This window comes from Lissotriton helveticus, chromosome 12 (genome assembly GCF_964261635.1).
Source record: "Lissotriton helveticus chromosome 12, aLisHel1.1, whole genome shotgun sequence".
Taxonomy (NCBI): Eukaryota; Metazoa; Chordata; class Amphibia; order Caudata; family Salamandridae; genus Lissotriton; species Lissotriton helveticus.
The window spans coordinates 781244419-781259374 of NC_136073.1; the positions used below are offsets into that span (position 1 = coordinate 781244419).

General features: G+C 48.5%; 1 protein-coding gene across 1 annotated transcript; it reads right to left on the bottom strand.

Annotated features, from left to right (window-relative positions):
* Positions 1–221: 221 nt before the first annotated feature.
* Positions 222–14486, bottom strand: LOC144799955 (protein S100-A2-like). Its single transcript, XM_078671588.1, has 3 exons — positions 14427–14486; positions 2233–2382; positions 222–400 (listed from the first exon to the last, which is right to left on the bottom strand). Exons 2-3 carry the CDS (start codon positions 2362–2364, stop codon positions 263–265), a joined length of 270 nt encoding a protein of 89 aa, XP_078527714.1. The 5' UTR covers positions 2365–2382; positions 14427–14486; the 3' UTR covers positions 222–262.
* Between the last annotated feature and the right edge of the window lie 470 nt (positions 14487–14956).

Below are 14956 nucleotides of genomic sequence, written 5' to 3' on the forward strand. Positions count from 1 at the left end.
CTCCCATACATCTAAAATTGTCTTTGGTGAGGCCCCAAACCGGCAGAGCACAACAGTAAACTCCTGGTCCCCAATTTGTTCGCCTTGTGTTACTGTAGTTTCCACTCCCTCGCACGCTACGGAAACAAGAAACACTTCAGGATATCTCTCCTAACTACTGACCATGTAGCAACCTCACGGGCAAAGGCAGACACTTTTTAAAACAAGGAAATATGAACAAATAGTGTGACAAATATTTTTTATTCAACTCAGACCGCCACATTTAACAACCTCCTTCTTCCATCACCATACTCAGAATAGCCAGAAACGTGGCATACTCCTGGTAGGTAACCTTCTTGTCACAATCCATGTCCATCATTTTCATCACTTCTTCCACTGCCTTCTCGTCTTTCCCTGAGGCCTGCAGAAGAGGAGGCAACAATCAGTAGGAAGTTCAACAAATGTGAAGCAGAAGTACATTACTTACTTGCAGCCCGTTCTACGCCATCACTGTGAGCAAGGATTGGAAGGCGTGCCCCCCTCCCTCAGTCGGCAATATACTCAGGACACAGGGACGTTCTGCCCCTTGAGTCCAGGTATTTGTTTTGAACTGGTGGGCCAGTCCTTAAGATGGGAAGAGTCAATTAGCCCCATACCCTGGCAGATTCTGTGGACCCATTTCAGTCTTGGAGTTGATTTACCCACACTGACTACTAGGTGGCTGCTCTTTCGAGGAATCAAAAAATAGCTTCATTGAACAGTCTACCTTATTTCCTCCTAGGCAGAGATCAAGCCTAAAGGTATGTGCTTGGGGTTGCTGCTGTCAGTCACTAGCAGCCTCAAACTAGAGCCTGCTCAGCTGAAACAGACAAGAGCACTGCACTGAGTGTACTGATGCTTCCAGAGGCCCTCACTAGAGAGAGTAAAAGCCCATAGACAATGTGAAGGTGGATTAGTCCTGAACTATGGGCATTACCTGGGAAGCCTGCAATCCTGCACAGGAGCCAGCTTTGTTAATGGGGACTCTTTCCCCTTTGGATGTATGTCAGTACAACGCGATCTAAAAGATCGCAGTACTTGACAACGCGGGCATTACAACGCAAGTCGTTACGACTTGCGTTGGAGGGCGCGGATTTTGGAATATTATAATATTATATTCCAACACCAGTCCACGTAACAGTAGGGAAGGTGTTGGAATATAAAATTACAACATTCCTTGCCCAACAGCGCCATCCAGCGCAAGTCGTAGTAACGACTTGCGTTGTAATGGCATCGTCGTAAAGGCGAAACACCGCGTTGTAAACGATGTTCCCCTTCCCCTTTTAACCTCCCTGGGTCCTCATAACCTCCAGGAGCCTTCACCTCACCCATGGGCACCAGTAGAAGGTTCCAAGACATGCCATACAACCCACACTGAATCTGCTGGGCCGTGGCAAGCTACAGCACCAAGCAAGCACTGTGCCAATCCAAGATCAGTGGTGGAAGTACACCCCCGCTCTTGATAGTCAGGACTAGACCACGATGTTGCTAGTTTGAAACAGGCCTTTGAATAGATGGTGCCCATATATCCTGGAGAAAGGAGTTCTCCACTTTTAGGGCTAGCTCAGGAGTGGATGTCCTGGAATGCTATTTTAGCCAGGATTGTCTTCCTTCTTCCTTCTTTCTGTGATTTGCACCTACACTCAGGGTGTGGTTTCCAAAGGCACTCCTAGTGGGGTCATTTGGGAGCTGGCCATTGGGCTGCTCTTTAGGCCTTGTAGAAGACCTAGATGTGAAAGGCTATTTCTAAATCAGACTATGGTTATACCTTTCCAGCTGTGATGCGTAACTTCTGTACTATCATTAAACCACAAGGGACGCCATTCATCTTCATGATGAAATTCGGGTTGAATTATTGCTTAATTGTTGAAAAGGAGAGCATTAGGCAGGGAGCCAAGCACAATATAATCTCTATAGTGACACCGGTCCCAAATTTATCAGCTTTATTCTTTCAAGGAAACCTTTGTTCTAAAGTGTACATCCACAATCGTTCTGGGTAGACAGTGGAGAGGTCAAGAAAGCATCAGAAACTGGCGTAAAGTGGAATAAAGTGACTATTGCAGCACAAAACCTGGGACGTTAAGAGGAACCAGGTGGATAATTACAAGAAGCTTTGAGCGAAACAAAGTACAGATGGGTTGTGCATGTCATATCTATAAAAAGGGGGGAAGAAAATCCCTGCTATAGTCAATCTTCATTCCACAATGTACTCACACACAAAGATGGGAACTCTTTCTTCACAAGACTTTGCAGCTCTTGCTGGCTGAGTTCACCACTCTTGCCATCTGCTCCAGAGTATGTTTTGAAGGTCTGGAGCATGGCCCCACAGAGCTGTTCCAGAGTCATTATAACTGGTGCTTCGATCTGTGAAGAAAGTAATACTGCAGTCAGAGTTTAGGATTTAAAATGGCAAATACTGTATTTATGAAACAGTAATGACCCTCTGACCATTAAGTGAGAACTATCTACAGCCCCCTCCCACCCTCTGGCATAACTCCTCTTGATGACTGGTGAGCTCCAAATAGGCCTGGCCTGGGCAAAATTGTAATTACTTCAGTGAAATTGACATATTGCATGTTACGTGAAATTTCATGTATGTTTTGCTGGAAGGAGACTGGTTTGCACAAAATGTATCCTAGCAGGATGATCTACATGCCCAAGTTTCCTGTCTGGATCATACAAGACTTGTTTGTGTAAAAAGTCAAGCAAGAGACAGACAATCCTCTTTTTAATTTAAATCATTATTTTGCAAATTTTGCTTCGGGAAATTATAGCCAAAAAGAAAATTAAGCAGTTTCGCTTTACAAGAGCAGAAGACAGCTTCTGCCTATGTCTATTTGTCAGTGTCAAACACAGTTCTTTTATTTTGATTCCTGTATGATTTGTTTCTTCTTGTGGGCTTCCCCAAAGTAGTAGAGGCCCGCCCATTAGGGCAGAGGGGTTTCAGCCACATACCTTTTTTTCATATATAAAGAGTGTCTGTCAGTCTGAGCAAAGGTCAGTCTGACAGACATTCTTCATGTCAGGTCAGGCATCCAGGCACTGTACATGCGGCAAATGCCCAGGCACCTGGCTGCCTGAGCTGGACTTTGCGGGGCCAAAGATTTTACAACCCTGTGGGCGCGACCTCCTCAGTGTCATGTTATGGTTTTGGGGTCCCCGGGTAAGACATATTTTGGGAGCCCCGGTAGGCACAAAAACAATAGAAATATATATTTTCTGGGACCCCAAAAACCCTTAAAATTACAGGGGTAGAGAGACAGATTCAAAGTTAAGAGATAGGCAGAAAGAGAGAGAGGTTTAGATAGAGAAATAGATTAGATAGAGGTCAAAGAGGGAAAGATTACTTTTCCAGGGAGCCCTTTGGAGGTTCAGGGCCCCCAGCAATTGCCCACTTTACCTGTGCCTTAAAATGTCTCTGGACCACCTCATCATGGAAAAGTACTTGGAGGATCTCCCCCTCATGAGGAGGGGATGTGTTACAGGTATACTCTGACCTGAGCAGTGTAGTTCTAAGCCCTGAAGTGCCCAGGGCTGACTGTCCATCAGTGACACCTCATCACAGAGTTGGGTGGGGTGAGCAGTCTTGCTGACCCCATCCCACACTATGACGAGTAAGGACTGCTGCCTCCTCTCATTGGCTGACCAATAGATGGCAGTCCTAATCCTCCAGGACCCACCAAGCATTCCCTCTCACCATCTGAGATGACCACTCCAGGCAAGTTTTATTTAATGTTTGGTGCATGCATGATGTGTGTATGTGTGTGTAGTTGTGTGTGTACGTGCTGTGAATTAGTGTGTGCGTATGTGCTTGCTACTGGTGGATGTATGTGTGTGCACTTGTGAATGGATGGTATGAGTGAGTGTGCATGTAGGTGGGTGAGTTTGAGTATGTGTGTGGATGGGTAGCCCACCCGCCACCCCCTTCTTGAATTACCAGTCACTAAACCAAGATGTAACATGCCCACGATACAAAAAACAAGAGTACATTTGGATGATTCCATGTGAAAACATGGTCTTGCCCCACAAACTGTAGCTCCATTTCATCTGCCTCCTCCAAGATTTACTGTCTTTGTGTGATCTTGCTCCCGCCATTGTTTATTTATTTAAGTCTGATCTGAGGGAATCACATTTCTGCCGGTCAACACAGCCCAGTCTCCTAAAGCCCCTACTACAGATCAGAGGTCAGTATACCTGATCAAAGTCTCCAGGTTGAGTTTCGTCAAGGTGCACCAGATAAGTAACATTTGGTTTAACAACATCACCTGGAACATGGGTGTGTTAGAAGGGTTGTTAAAAGAGACTTATGCAAGTAAGCTCTTGGCCTGGGAGTGTTGTGTTGTTAATTCTGCATTATAAGTTCCTTCCGGGACTACAGAGCACAGAGCTGCTCAAACCTTAGAAGTAAGAGACTAGAGAGAGCTGTGAGCTGCTGGCGGTGGGAAACAGCTATTACAATGAATTCACTACAACGCATACCATTAGAACGCATGCTATCACCACGCAAGTACCATCATACTGCAATGCCATTATAACGCATATGCCTTTACACAAATTTCGTTGTACAGGCATATGTGTTTTACATGTGAGTATAAGGTAAGTATAGGGTCTATGAAAAAATAAGCATTGCAAAGTGCTCATCCTTCCAAGCCATGCCAGCTTTAGTGAGCCCACCATTGCCCATCCTACCAGCTTTAGTGAGGCCAACCTTCCACGCCCCACAGCTTTAGTGAGGCCAACCTTCCACGCTCCACAGCTTTAGTGAGCCCATTGTCCCACACTCTACCACCTTTAATGAGCTTACCCTTCCACGCCCTACCAGCTTTAGTGAGCCCATCCTTCCGTATTCTACCAGCTTTAGTGAGCCCATCCTTCCATGCCTACCAGATTTAGTGAGCCCACCCTTCCACGCCCTGCCTGCTTTAGTAATCCCATCCTTCCACACCCTATCAGCTTTAGTGAGCCACCCTTCGACACCCTACCAGCTTTAATGAGCCCATCCTTTCATATTCTACCAGCTTTAGTGAGCCCATTCTTCCGTGCCCCACCAGCTTTAATGAGCCCATCCTTTCATATTCTACCAGCTTTAGTGAGCCCATCCTTCCATGCCTACCAGCTTTAGTGAGCCCATCCTTTCGCGCCCTACCAGCTTTAGTGAGCCCATCCTCCCATGCCCTACCAGCTTTAGTGAGCCCATCCTTTCGCGCCCTACCAGCTTTAGTGAGCCCATCCTTCCATGCCTACCAGCTTTAGTGAGTCCATCCTTCCATGCGTACCAGCTTTAGTGAGCCCATCCTCCCATGCCCTCCCAGTTTTAGTGAGCCCATCCTTCCGCCCACTACAGCTTTAATGAGCCCATCCTTCCATGCCTACCAGCTTTAGTGAGCCCATCCTTCCATGCCTACCAGCTTTAGTGAGCCCATCCTTCCATGCCTACCAGCTTTAGTGAGCCTGTCCTTCCACACCCTACCAGCTTTAGTGACCCCCATTCTTCCACGCCCTACCAGATTTAGTGACCCCATCCTTCCACGCCCTACCTGCTTTAGTGAGCTCAACCTTTCACGCCCTACAGCTTTAGTGAGCCCATCCTTCCATGCCTACCAGCTTCAGTAACCCCATCCTGCCATGCCCCACCAGCTTTAGTGACCCCATCCTTCCACGCCCTACCAGCTTTAGTGACCCCATCCTTCCACGCCCTACCTGCTTTAGTGACCCCATCCTTCCACACCCTACCTGCTTTAGTGAGCTCAACCTTTCACACCCTACAGCTTTAGTGAGCCCATCCTTCCATGCCTACCAGCTTTAGTAACCCCATCATGCCAAGCCCTACCAGCTTTAGTGAGCCCATCCTTCCACCCACTACAGCTTTAGTGTGCCCATTCTTTCACACCCTACAGCTTTAGTGAGCCCATCCTTCCACCCACTACAGCTTTAGTGAGCCCATCCTTTCACGCCCTACAGCTTTAGTGAGCCCATCCTTACACGCCCAACCAGCTTTAGTGAGACCATCCTTCCACGCCCCACCAGCTTTAGTGAGCCCATCCATCCACACCCTACCAGTTTTAGTGAGCCCATCCTTCCACATCCTACCAGTTTTAGTGAGCCCATCCTTTCACGCCCTACAGCTTTAGTGAGCCCATCCTTACACGCCCAACCAGCTTTAGTGAACCCATCCTTCCACGCCCTACCAGCTTTAGTGAGCCCATCCTTCCACACCCTACCAGCTTTAGTGAGCCCATCCTTCCACGCCCTACCAGCTTTAGTGAGCCCATCCTTCCACGCCCTACCGGCTTCAGTGAGCTCATCCTTCCTTACCCTACAGCTTTAGTGAGCCCATCCTTCCACGCCCTACCAGCTTTAGTGAGCCCATCCTTCCACGCCCCACAGCTTTAGTGAGCCCACCCTTCCATGCCCTACCAGCTTTAGTAAGCCTATCCTTCCACGCCCCACCAGCTTTAGTGACCCCATCCTTCCATGCCCTACCAGATTTAGTGAGCCCATCCTTCCACGCCCCACAGCTTTAGTGAGCCCACCCTTCCATGCCCTACCAGCTTTAGTGAGCCCACCCTTCCATGCCCTAACAGCTTTAGTAAGCCCATCCTTCCATGCTCTACCAGCTTTAGTGAGCCCATCCTTCCACGTCCTAGCAGTTTAGTGAGCCCATCCTTCCACACCCCACCAGCTTTAGTGAGCCCATCCTTTTACACCCTACCAGCTTTAGTGAGCTCAGCCTTCCATGCCCTACCAGCTTTAGTGAGCCCACCCTTCCATGCCCTACCAGCTTTATTAAGCCCATCCTTCCGTGCTCTACCAGCTTTAGTGAGCCCATCCTTCCACGCCCTACCAGCTGTAGTGAGCCCATCCTTCCAAGCCCTACCAGCTTTAGTGAGCCCATCCTTCCACACCCTACAGCTTTAGTGAGCCCATCCTTCCACACCAACCAGCTTTAGTAAGCCCATCCTTCCAGGCTCTACCAGCTTTAGTGAGCCCATCCTTACACGCCTTACAGCTTTAGTGAGCCCATCCTTCCGCGCCCTACAGCTTTAGGGAGCCCATCCTTCCACGCCCTACCAGCTTTAGTGAGCCCATCCTTCCACACCCCACAGCTTTAGTGAACCCATCCTTCCACGCCCTACCAGCTTTAGTGACCCCATCCTTCCACGCCCTACCTGCTTTAGTGAGCTCAACCTTTCACGCCCTACAGCTTTAGTGACCCCATCCTTCCACGCCCTACCTGCTTTAGTGAGCTCAACCTTTCACGCCCCACAGCTTTAGTAACCCCATTCTGCCATGACCCACCAGCTTTAGTGACCCCATCCTTTCATGCCCTACCAGCTTTAGTGAGCCCATCCTTCCACACCCTACCAGTTTTGGTGACCCCATCCTTCCACGCCCTACCTGCTTTAGTGAGCTCAACCTTTCACGCCCTACAGCTTTAGTGAGCCCATCCTTCCATGCCTACCAGCTTGAGTAACCCCATCCTGCCACGCCCTACCAGCTTTAGTGATCCCATCCTTCCACCCACTACAGCTTTAGTGAGCCCATCCTTTCACACCCTTCAGCTTTAGTGAGCCCATCCTTCCACCCACTACAGCTTTAGTGAGCCCATCCTTTCACACCCTACAGCTTTAGTGAGCCCATCCTTACACACCCAACCAGCTTTAGTGAGCCCATCCTTCCACACCCTACCAGCTTTAGTGAGCCCATCCTTCCACACCCTACCAGTTTTAGTGAGCCCATCCATCAACATCCTACCAGTTTTAGTGAGCCCATCCTTTCACGCCCTACAGCTTTAGTGAGCCCATCCTTACACGCCCAACCAGCTTTAGTGAGCCCATCCTTCCCCGCCCTACAAGCTTTAGTGAGCCCATCCTTCCACACCCGACCAGCTTTGTGAGCCCATCCTTCCACGCCCTACCAGCTTTAGTGAGCCCATCCTTCCACGCCCTACCAGCTTCAGTGAGCTCATCCTTCCACACCCTACCAGCTTTAGTGAGCTCATCCTTCCTTACCCTACAGCTTTAGTGAGCCCATCCTTCCATGCCATACCAGCTCTAGTGAGCCCATCCTTCCATGCCCTACAGCTTTAGTGAGCCCATCCTTCCACACCCTACCAGCTTTATTGAGCCAATCCTACCATGCCCTACAGTATTAGTGAGCCCATCCTTCCACGCCCCACCAGCTTTAGTGACCCCATCCTTCCATGCCCTACCAGCTTTAGTGTGCCCATCCTTCCACACCCTATCAGCTTTAGTGAGCCCATCCTTCCACACCCTACCATCTTTAGTGAGCCGATCCTTTCACGCCCTATCAGCTTTAGTGAGCCCATCCTACCATGCCCTAGAGCTTTAGTGAGCCCATCCTTCCACACCTTACGAGCTTTAGTAAGCCCATCCTTCCAGGCCCTACCAGCTTTAGTGAGCCCCTCCTTCCATGCCCCACCAGCTTTAGTGAGCCCATCCTTCCACGCCCCACAGCTTTAGTGAGCCCATCCTTCCATGCCCTACCAGCTTTAGTAAGCCCATCCTTCCATGTCCTAGCAGCTTTAGTGAGCCCATCCTTCCACGCCTCACCAGCTTTAGTGAGCCCATCCTTCCACACCCTACCAGCTTTAGTGAGCCCACCCTTCCATGCCCTACCAGTTTTAGTGAGCCCATCCTTCCACATCCTAGCAGCTTTAGTGAGCCCATCCTTCCACGCCCCACCAGATTTAGTAAGCCCATCCTTCCATACCCTACCAGCTTTAGTGAGCCCACCCTTCCATGCCCTACCAGCTTTAGTGAGCCCACCCTTCCATGCTCTACCAGCTTTAGTGAGCCCATCCTTCCACGCTCTACAGCTTTAGTGAGCCCATCCTTCCATGTCCTAACAGCTTTAGTGAGCCCATCCTTACACGCCTTATAGCTTTAGTGAGCCCATCCTTCCACGCCCTACCAGCTTTAGTGAGCCCATCCTTCCACGCTCTACAGCTTTAGAGAGCCCATCCTTCCATGCCCTACCAGCTTTATTGAGCCCATCCTTACACGCCTTACAGCTTTAGTGAGCCCATCCTTCCAAACCCTACCAGCTTTAATGAGCCCATCCTTCCACGCCCTACAGCTTTAGTGAGCCCATCCTTCCACGCTCTACAGCTTTAGTGAGCCCATCCTTCAATGCCCTACCAGCTTTAGTGAGCCCATCCTTACACGCCTTACAGCTTTAGTGAGCCCATCCTTCCACGCCCTACCAGCTTTAGTGAGCCCATACTTCCACGCCCTACCAGCTTTAGTGAGCCCGTCCTTCCACGCCCTACCAGCTTTAGTAAGCCCATCCTTCCAGCCCCTACCAGCTTTAGTGAGCCCATCCTCCCACACCCCACCAGCTTTAGTGAGCCCATCCTTCCACGCCCCACAGCTTTAGTGAGCCCACCCTTCCATGCCCTACCAGCTTTAGTAAGCCCATCCTTCCATGCTCTACCAGCTTTAGTGAGCCCATCCTTCCACGTCCTAGCAGCTTTAGTGAGCCCATCCTTCCACGCCCCACCAGTTTTAGTGAGCCCATCCTTCCATGCCCTATCAGCTTTAGTGAGCCCATCCTTCCACGCCCTACCAGCTTTAGTGAGCCCATCCTTCCACGCCCACCAGCTTTAGTAAGCCCATCCTTCCAGGCTCTACCAGCTTTAGTGAGCTCATCCTTACACGCCCTAGCAGCTTCAGTGAGCCTATCCTTCCAGGCTCTACCATCTTTAGTGAGCCCATCCTTCCACGCCCTACAGCTTTAGTGAGCCCATCCTTCCACATCCACCAGCTTTAGTAAGCCCATCCTTCCAGGCTCTACCAGCTTTAGTGAGCCCATCCTTACACGCCTTACAGCTTTAGTGTCCCCATCCTTCTGCGCCCTACAGCTTTAGTGAGCCCATCCTTCCACGCCCTACCAGCTTTAGTGAGCCCACCCTTCCATGCCCTACCAGCTTTAGTGAGCCCATCCTTCCACACTCTACCAGCTTTAGTGAGCCCATCCTTCCAGATTGCAGTGAGCAGAGTCCAGGAAGTGGTAAGGAGACAGACTATTGCTGTCTCTTTCCAAGGCAAAAAGTTGTTCAAAAAACGATTTTCACTTTCTGTGTTTACTGTCTATGCCTGTGGTTGTTACAGTTAAATATTGTAGTTTTAGCCTGCCTGTAATTGCATATTTTATCACCTGTGTTGTGTTTTAAATGTGTGGTTTTCCCTGCCCAGGATTGCCTTCATTTAGTGTGTTGAATTGTGGGATTTGCAGTCCAACCTCTGTAGTCTGTCCCTCTCATTCCTTGGTGACAAATCTGTTTTCCCTCCAAATTTCTCCTCCTTTGCTCTGTGCTTAGGCCTGTGTGCTCAAACCAAACAGTGCACCCCCAGCCACCATTTTGCCTCCCCCCAGCAACAGGGATTTTCTACATCAGAGGGTGCTTCTGTGAGCTGTTGAAACTGTATTTACTGGGGCCTGTGCACTTCGTTTTGTGGCCAGCAGGGGGAGTAAAGCTTTATTCAAACAGTATTGTTAGATTTCTAGTTAGTGAAGCCTTTACCTGCAGAAGTCCAAAGTCGTGGATTCTGAACAGGAGCAAGCAGCTGCCCAGATCCCACCCCCAGGCCAGCAGACCATTGTCTATTCAGCTACCAGGCAAGTCTGAGCCCTCCTCTCACACCTGCCCTGGCCCCTTAAGGCCTTGCTGGGTGCACCCCAAATCATTCTCCTCCATCTTGTGAGTTGCAGCCTACATGTGCCCCAGATTGCAGTGAGCAGAGTCCGGGAAGTGGTACGGAGACAGACTAGTGCTGTCTCTTCCCAAGGCAAAAAGTTGTTTAAAAAACGATTTTCACTTTCTGTGTTTACTGTCTATGCCTGTGGTTATTACAGTTAAAAATTGTAGTTTTAGCCTGCCTGTAATTGCATATTTTATCACCTGTGCTGTGTTTTAAATGTGTGTTTTTTCCTGCCCATGATTGCCTTCATTTAGTGTGTTGAATTGTGGGATTTGCAGTCCAACCTCTGTAGTTTGTCCCTCTCATTCCTTGGTGACAAATCTGTTTTCCCTCCAAATTTCTCCTTTGCTCTGTGCTGTGCTCAAACAGTGCACCCCCAGCCACCATTTTGTGTTCACAAGCCAGTGAGGCCAGCCCCCTGCCTCCCCCATCCCCCCCACACACCCCCACAGCAACAGGGATTTTCTACATCAGAGGGTGCTTCTGTGAGCTGTTGAAACTATTTACTGGGGCCTGTGCACTTCGTGTTTTGGCCAGCAGGGGGAGTAAAGCTTTATTCAAACAGTATTGTTAGATTTCGAGTTAGTGAAGCCTTTACCTGCAGAAGTCCAAAGTTGTGGATTGAGCCTGTCTATCTCCTAGGAGATTCTGAACAGGAGCAAGCAGCTTCCAACTCCCTGGCCAGCAAACCTTGTCTGAGGTTGCTGGGACCTTATATTGTGTGCTAGTGGTTGGCACATGTGTACACTGATTGGTGGCTGTATCTGGTGTTTCTAGTGGGTTAGGGTTAATGTCCTCATTGGTTGGGTATTTGAGGGTTCTGATTGGTTTCTCGGTCTGTGATTCAATCATTGCAGGGTTGGGACTTGGGCTAGGGTTAGGATTTTTATTGGAAGTAGGGACTAGGGCTTCCTATGTTATTGGTTGTTGGGAGTAGGTTGGGACTAGGGCTAGGGTTATACCTTTAATTGGAAGTAGCTATTTAGGGCTTCTGGTGTGATTGGTTGTTGGACCAGTTGTGGGAGTAAGAGTAGGGTTAGGCTTTCTATTGGAAGTAGGGACTAGGGCTACCTGTACCATTGGCTGCTTGGACTTGGGTTGAGACTAGTGGTAGGGCTAAGGCCTTCATTGGATGTAGAGATCAGGGTTTTTTAACTGATTGGGTGCTTTAGCTAGGGCTAAGATTGGCTCCAAGGTCCTGGTCTCCTATTGGTTCTAGATGTTAGGGCTAGTGTTGTGATTGGATAGTGTTAGGGCTAGGATTCCCATTGGCTGAAGGGGTCACTTGATTACTAGGGCTACAAAAAAGGCCAGGCTTAGGGCGTCTCAGCCCGGGCGTTGAGGCTAAGGGCGGAGAGGACAAGGGTAGTTGACTGTTTGAGCCTGTTAAGGGCGGAGAGGACAAGGGTAGTTGCCTGTTTGAGCCTGTTAAGGGCGGAGAGGACAAGGGTAGTTGCCTGTTTGAGCCTGTTAAGGGCGGAGAGGACAAGGGTAGTTGCCTGTTTGAGCCTGTTCGAAACTGGTCGTGACTAGTGCCAGAAATGCTGCCCTTTTTCTAAACTCTCCCCTCTGACTCCTTCCCTCCAAAACTCCTTTTTACTCATCCAAAAGCCTCTTCCTACTGCTAAGACTTAAAAAAAAAAAATCCTTCACTCTTTTATCCCTCCACTATCCTTTTTCAACCAAAATTAACAGACTAACATGTTCACTTCTCAAATTCCATATTCAACTATACTAATATACTGCCCAAATAACTGAATAACATATCTACTACTCAAATTACTTCATATTTATACTATACTCATTTTCAACACTAATCCTTTATGGGTTCCGGAGTAGCGTGCTACTCGCCAGAAAAGCGCTTCAACGCCCATCAGGGGTAACAAGTGATATATGAATGCAAATCTTTCTAACGCTTTTATACATCCGCTATCCTTCTCACTCCAAGTAACAAACTATTATCCACCACTGAAATCACCTCATATTTCACCTTATTAATTCACCACTAATCCTTTATAGGCTCCCTGAATAGCATGCCTCAACAAGCGAGCGAATAAATAAATACAAACCTTTGACCTACTCTATCCTTCTGCTATCATTCCAAATCCAAATAACTGACTAACCTATCCACCACTTAAAATGTACTTGCATGTTTCACTATACTAATTCAACACTAATCCTCTATGTCCCGGAGTAGCGTGCTACCCACTGAAAAACGCTTTGACGCCTTGTCAGGGGTAGTAAGCGCTATATAAATGCAATTACAATACAATACAATACAATACCAGCTTTAGTGAGCCCATCCTTCCACGCCCTACAGCTTTAGTGAACCCATCCTTCCACACCCCCATAGCTTTAGTAAGCTTATGAATTCGCTTAACCATGCCTTCATTTCATTCTTCCACTCGGAAGGCATCCAACAATGCTCTTTCCCCAAATAGCCAATGACAGTGTTGGAATAGTAAATGATACGGTTTTCAATTATTTTACAATAGTTCTACACTACTCCAATTTTAAGGGAGGCGGACATAAGGGGAGCGTCCATGGTTTGGACACCGGTAGAAAACTTCTGCAGAGCTCCGAGAGTGCACCTTGATATGAATGAAAAGCCCAGGACTAGGAAATAATGCCCCCGAGTGCATACAGCCATCGGTTTGTCTCGCCTGCGAATGTACTGTTGACATTTTATAATTCCAAAGAAGCCTCCTGCTTAGAATAGAACCCTGACCCATGTATCCATTGGACGGCAATGACAATTCAATGTTCCGGGTGTTCTGAAAATTCAACGTTCTCATTAATGCACTTATGAAGTCACCTGGTCAACCACACTGTCGTCCCCCAGAACAGACCCCGAAGCCTCTAATTATAAGTTTGGTAGAGGGTATTCCTGGGTAGTGTCCTGCTGCGCCCAATTATACCCGGCCAGGTGTTCCCGCTTAAGGATTTCCAGGTGTGTAAACAGGGGAACTGATTTTACCAGCTGGTAAATGTGGCAGTAAATCACAGCGCGCGCAGGCTTCAGGCAGCGCCTGGCTTTGGCGTCCAGGCGCTTTCCAGCCCCCTTTCATGGCATCAGTGTAATCTTAAAAATTTCGGGGACCCTTGGAAAATATATTTTGGGACCCCTGTACAGAACAGCTTTGAAATGTATTACCCATTAACTTCCAACTTTGGCCCAAATGGTGCCAAATATGTACATAAAAAAATTACAACAAATAATATTGCCTGGGACACAAAAATCCTAAATGTGACACTGCGTAGACAGAGTCATTCAAAGAGGTAGGCTAAGAGGCAGAGAGGTTTCGATCGAAGAAAAAATAGACAGAGTCAAAGAGAGAGAGGTTCACTCTCACAGGGGCCCTTGCAAGGCGGGAACCTGAGCGAGGGCCCATGTTGGCCATGTCTTAAAACCGCTCTGCGTGGCATGAGGGAGGCACAGAATGCCCGCTCCTGGCAGCGCGCTTCCCGCTTTCAGCAGGTTTGTTCCGGAATGAGGATGACGCGCACTGATAGTACAAATTGGCCCCAATCTCATTCCCTGTTCCTGCCACAAATAGGCGTATAGGCCAGACCCGTGAATATTGGCCATAAACAACGTGTCCAGCCACAAGGTGCCCCCGCACACACCCAGCCTCCTTGTAATGGCGCCCAGCAGAGACTCCTGACAGCTGGCATGAACCTTACCTCAACCACAAGCCGGGGGAAGAAGGAGCTGGCGGCTGGCACTGTCTGGAAGTGAGGTGGATTGTGATGTCGCAGGACTATTTAATGCCCTCCCAGCCCCTCCCTTTTCCTCCAGGCAAAAGCTGTACCTGGCTTCTTGTAACCGAACCTGTTTGAACACACGTTTTTTTTTTTTTTAACATCAGTTAATTGCCATTTATAATAGGCACCGAGGGCGTAGCCAGTCCCAGAAAATAACAGCGTTAATCAAAGCATTACAATCTTCAGATGCCCAGGATGCAATGGTGAGCAATAAAAAGCTCCATGTACAATAAACATACACTCTTCAACCTGTTGGGTATCAAGACTGGACTGTCCATCCAGGTGAATGGCGACATAGGAGAGAAATAAAGAGAGGATAATTGTGACGTCTGATAAATGTCCAAAAATACAAGAAAGAAATGAGAAAAAACAAAGTAAAGGAGCACAGGGTTGCAAACTCAGGTAAACATTTGCTCCCAACTGCTGTTGCAATTAAAGCCTATTCTCAA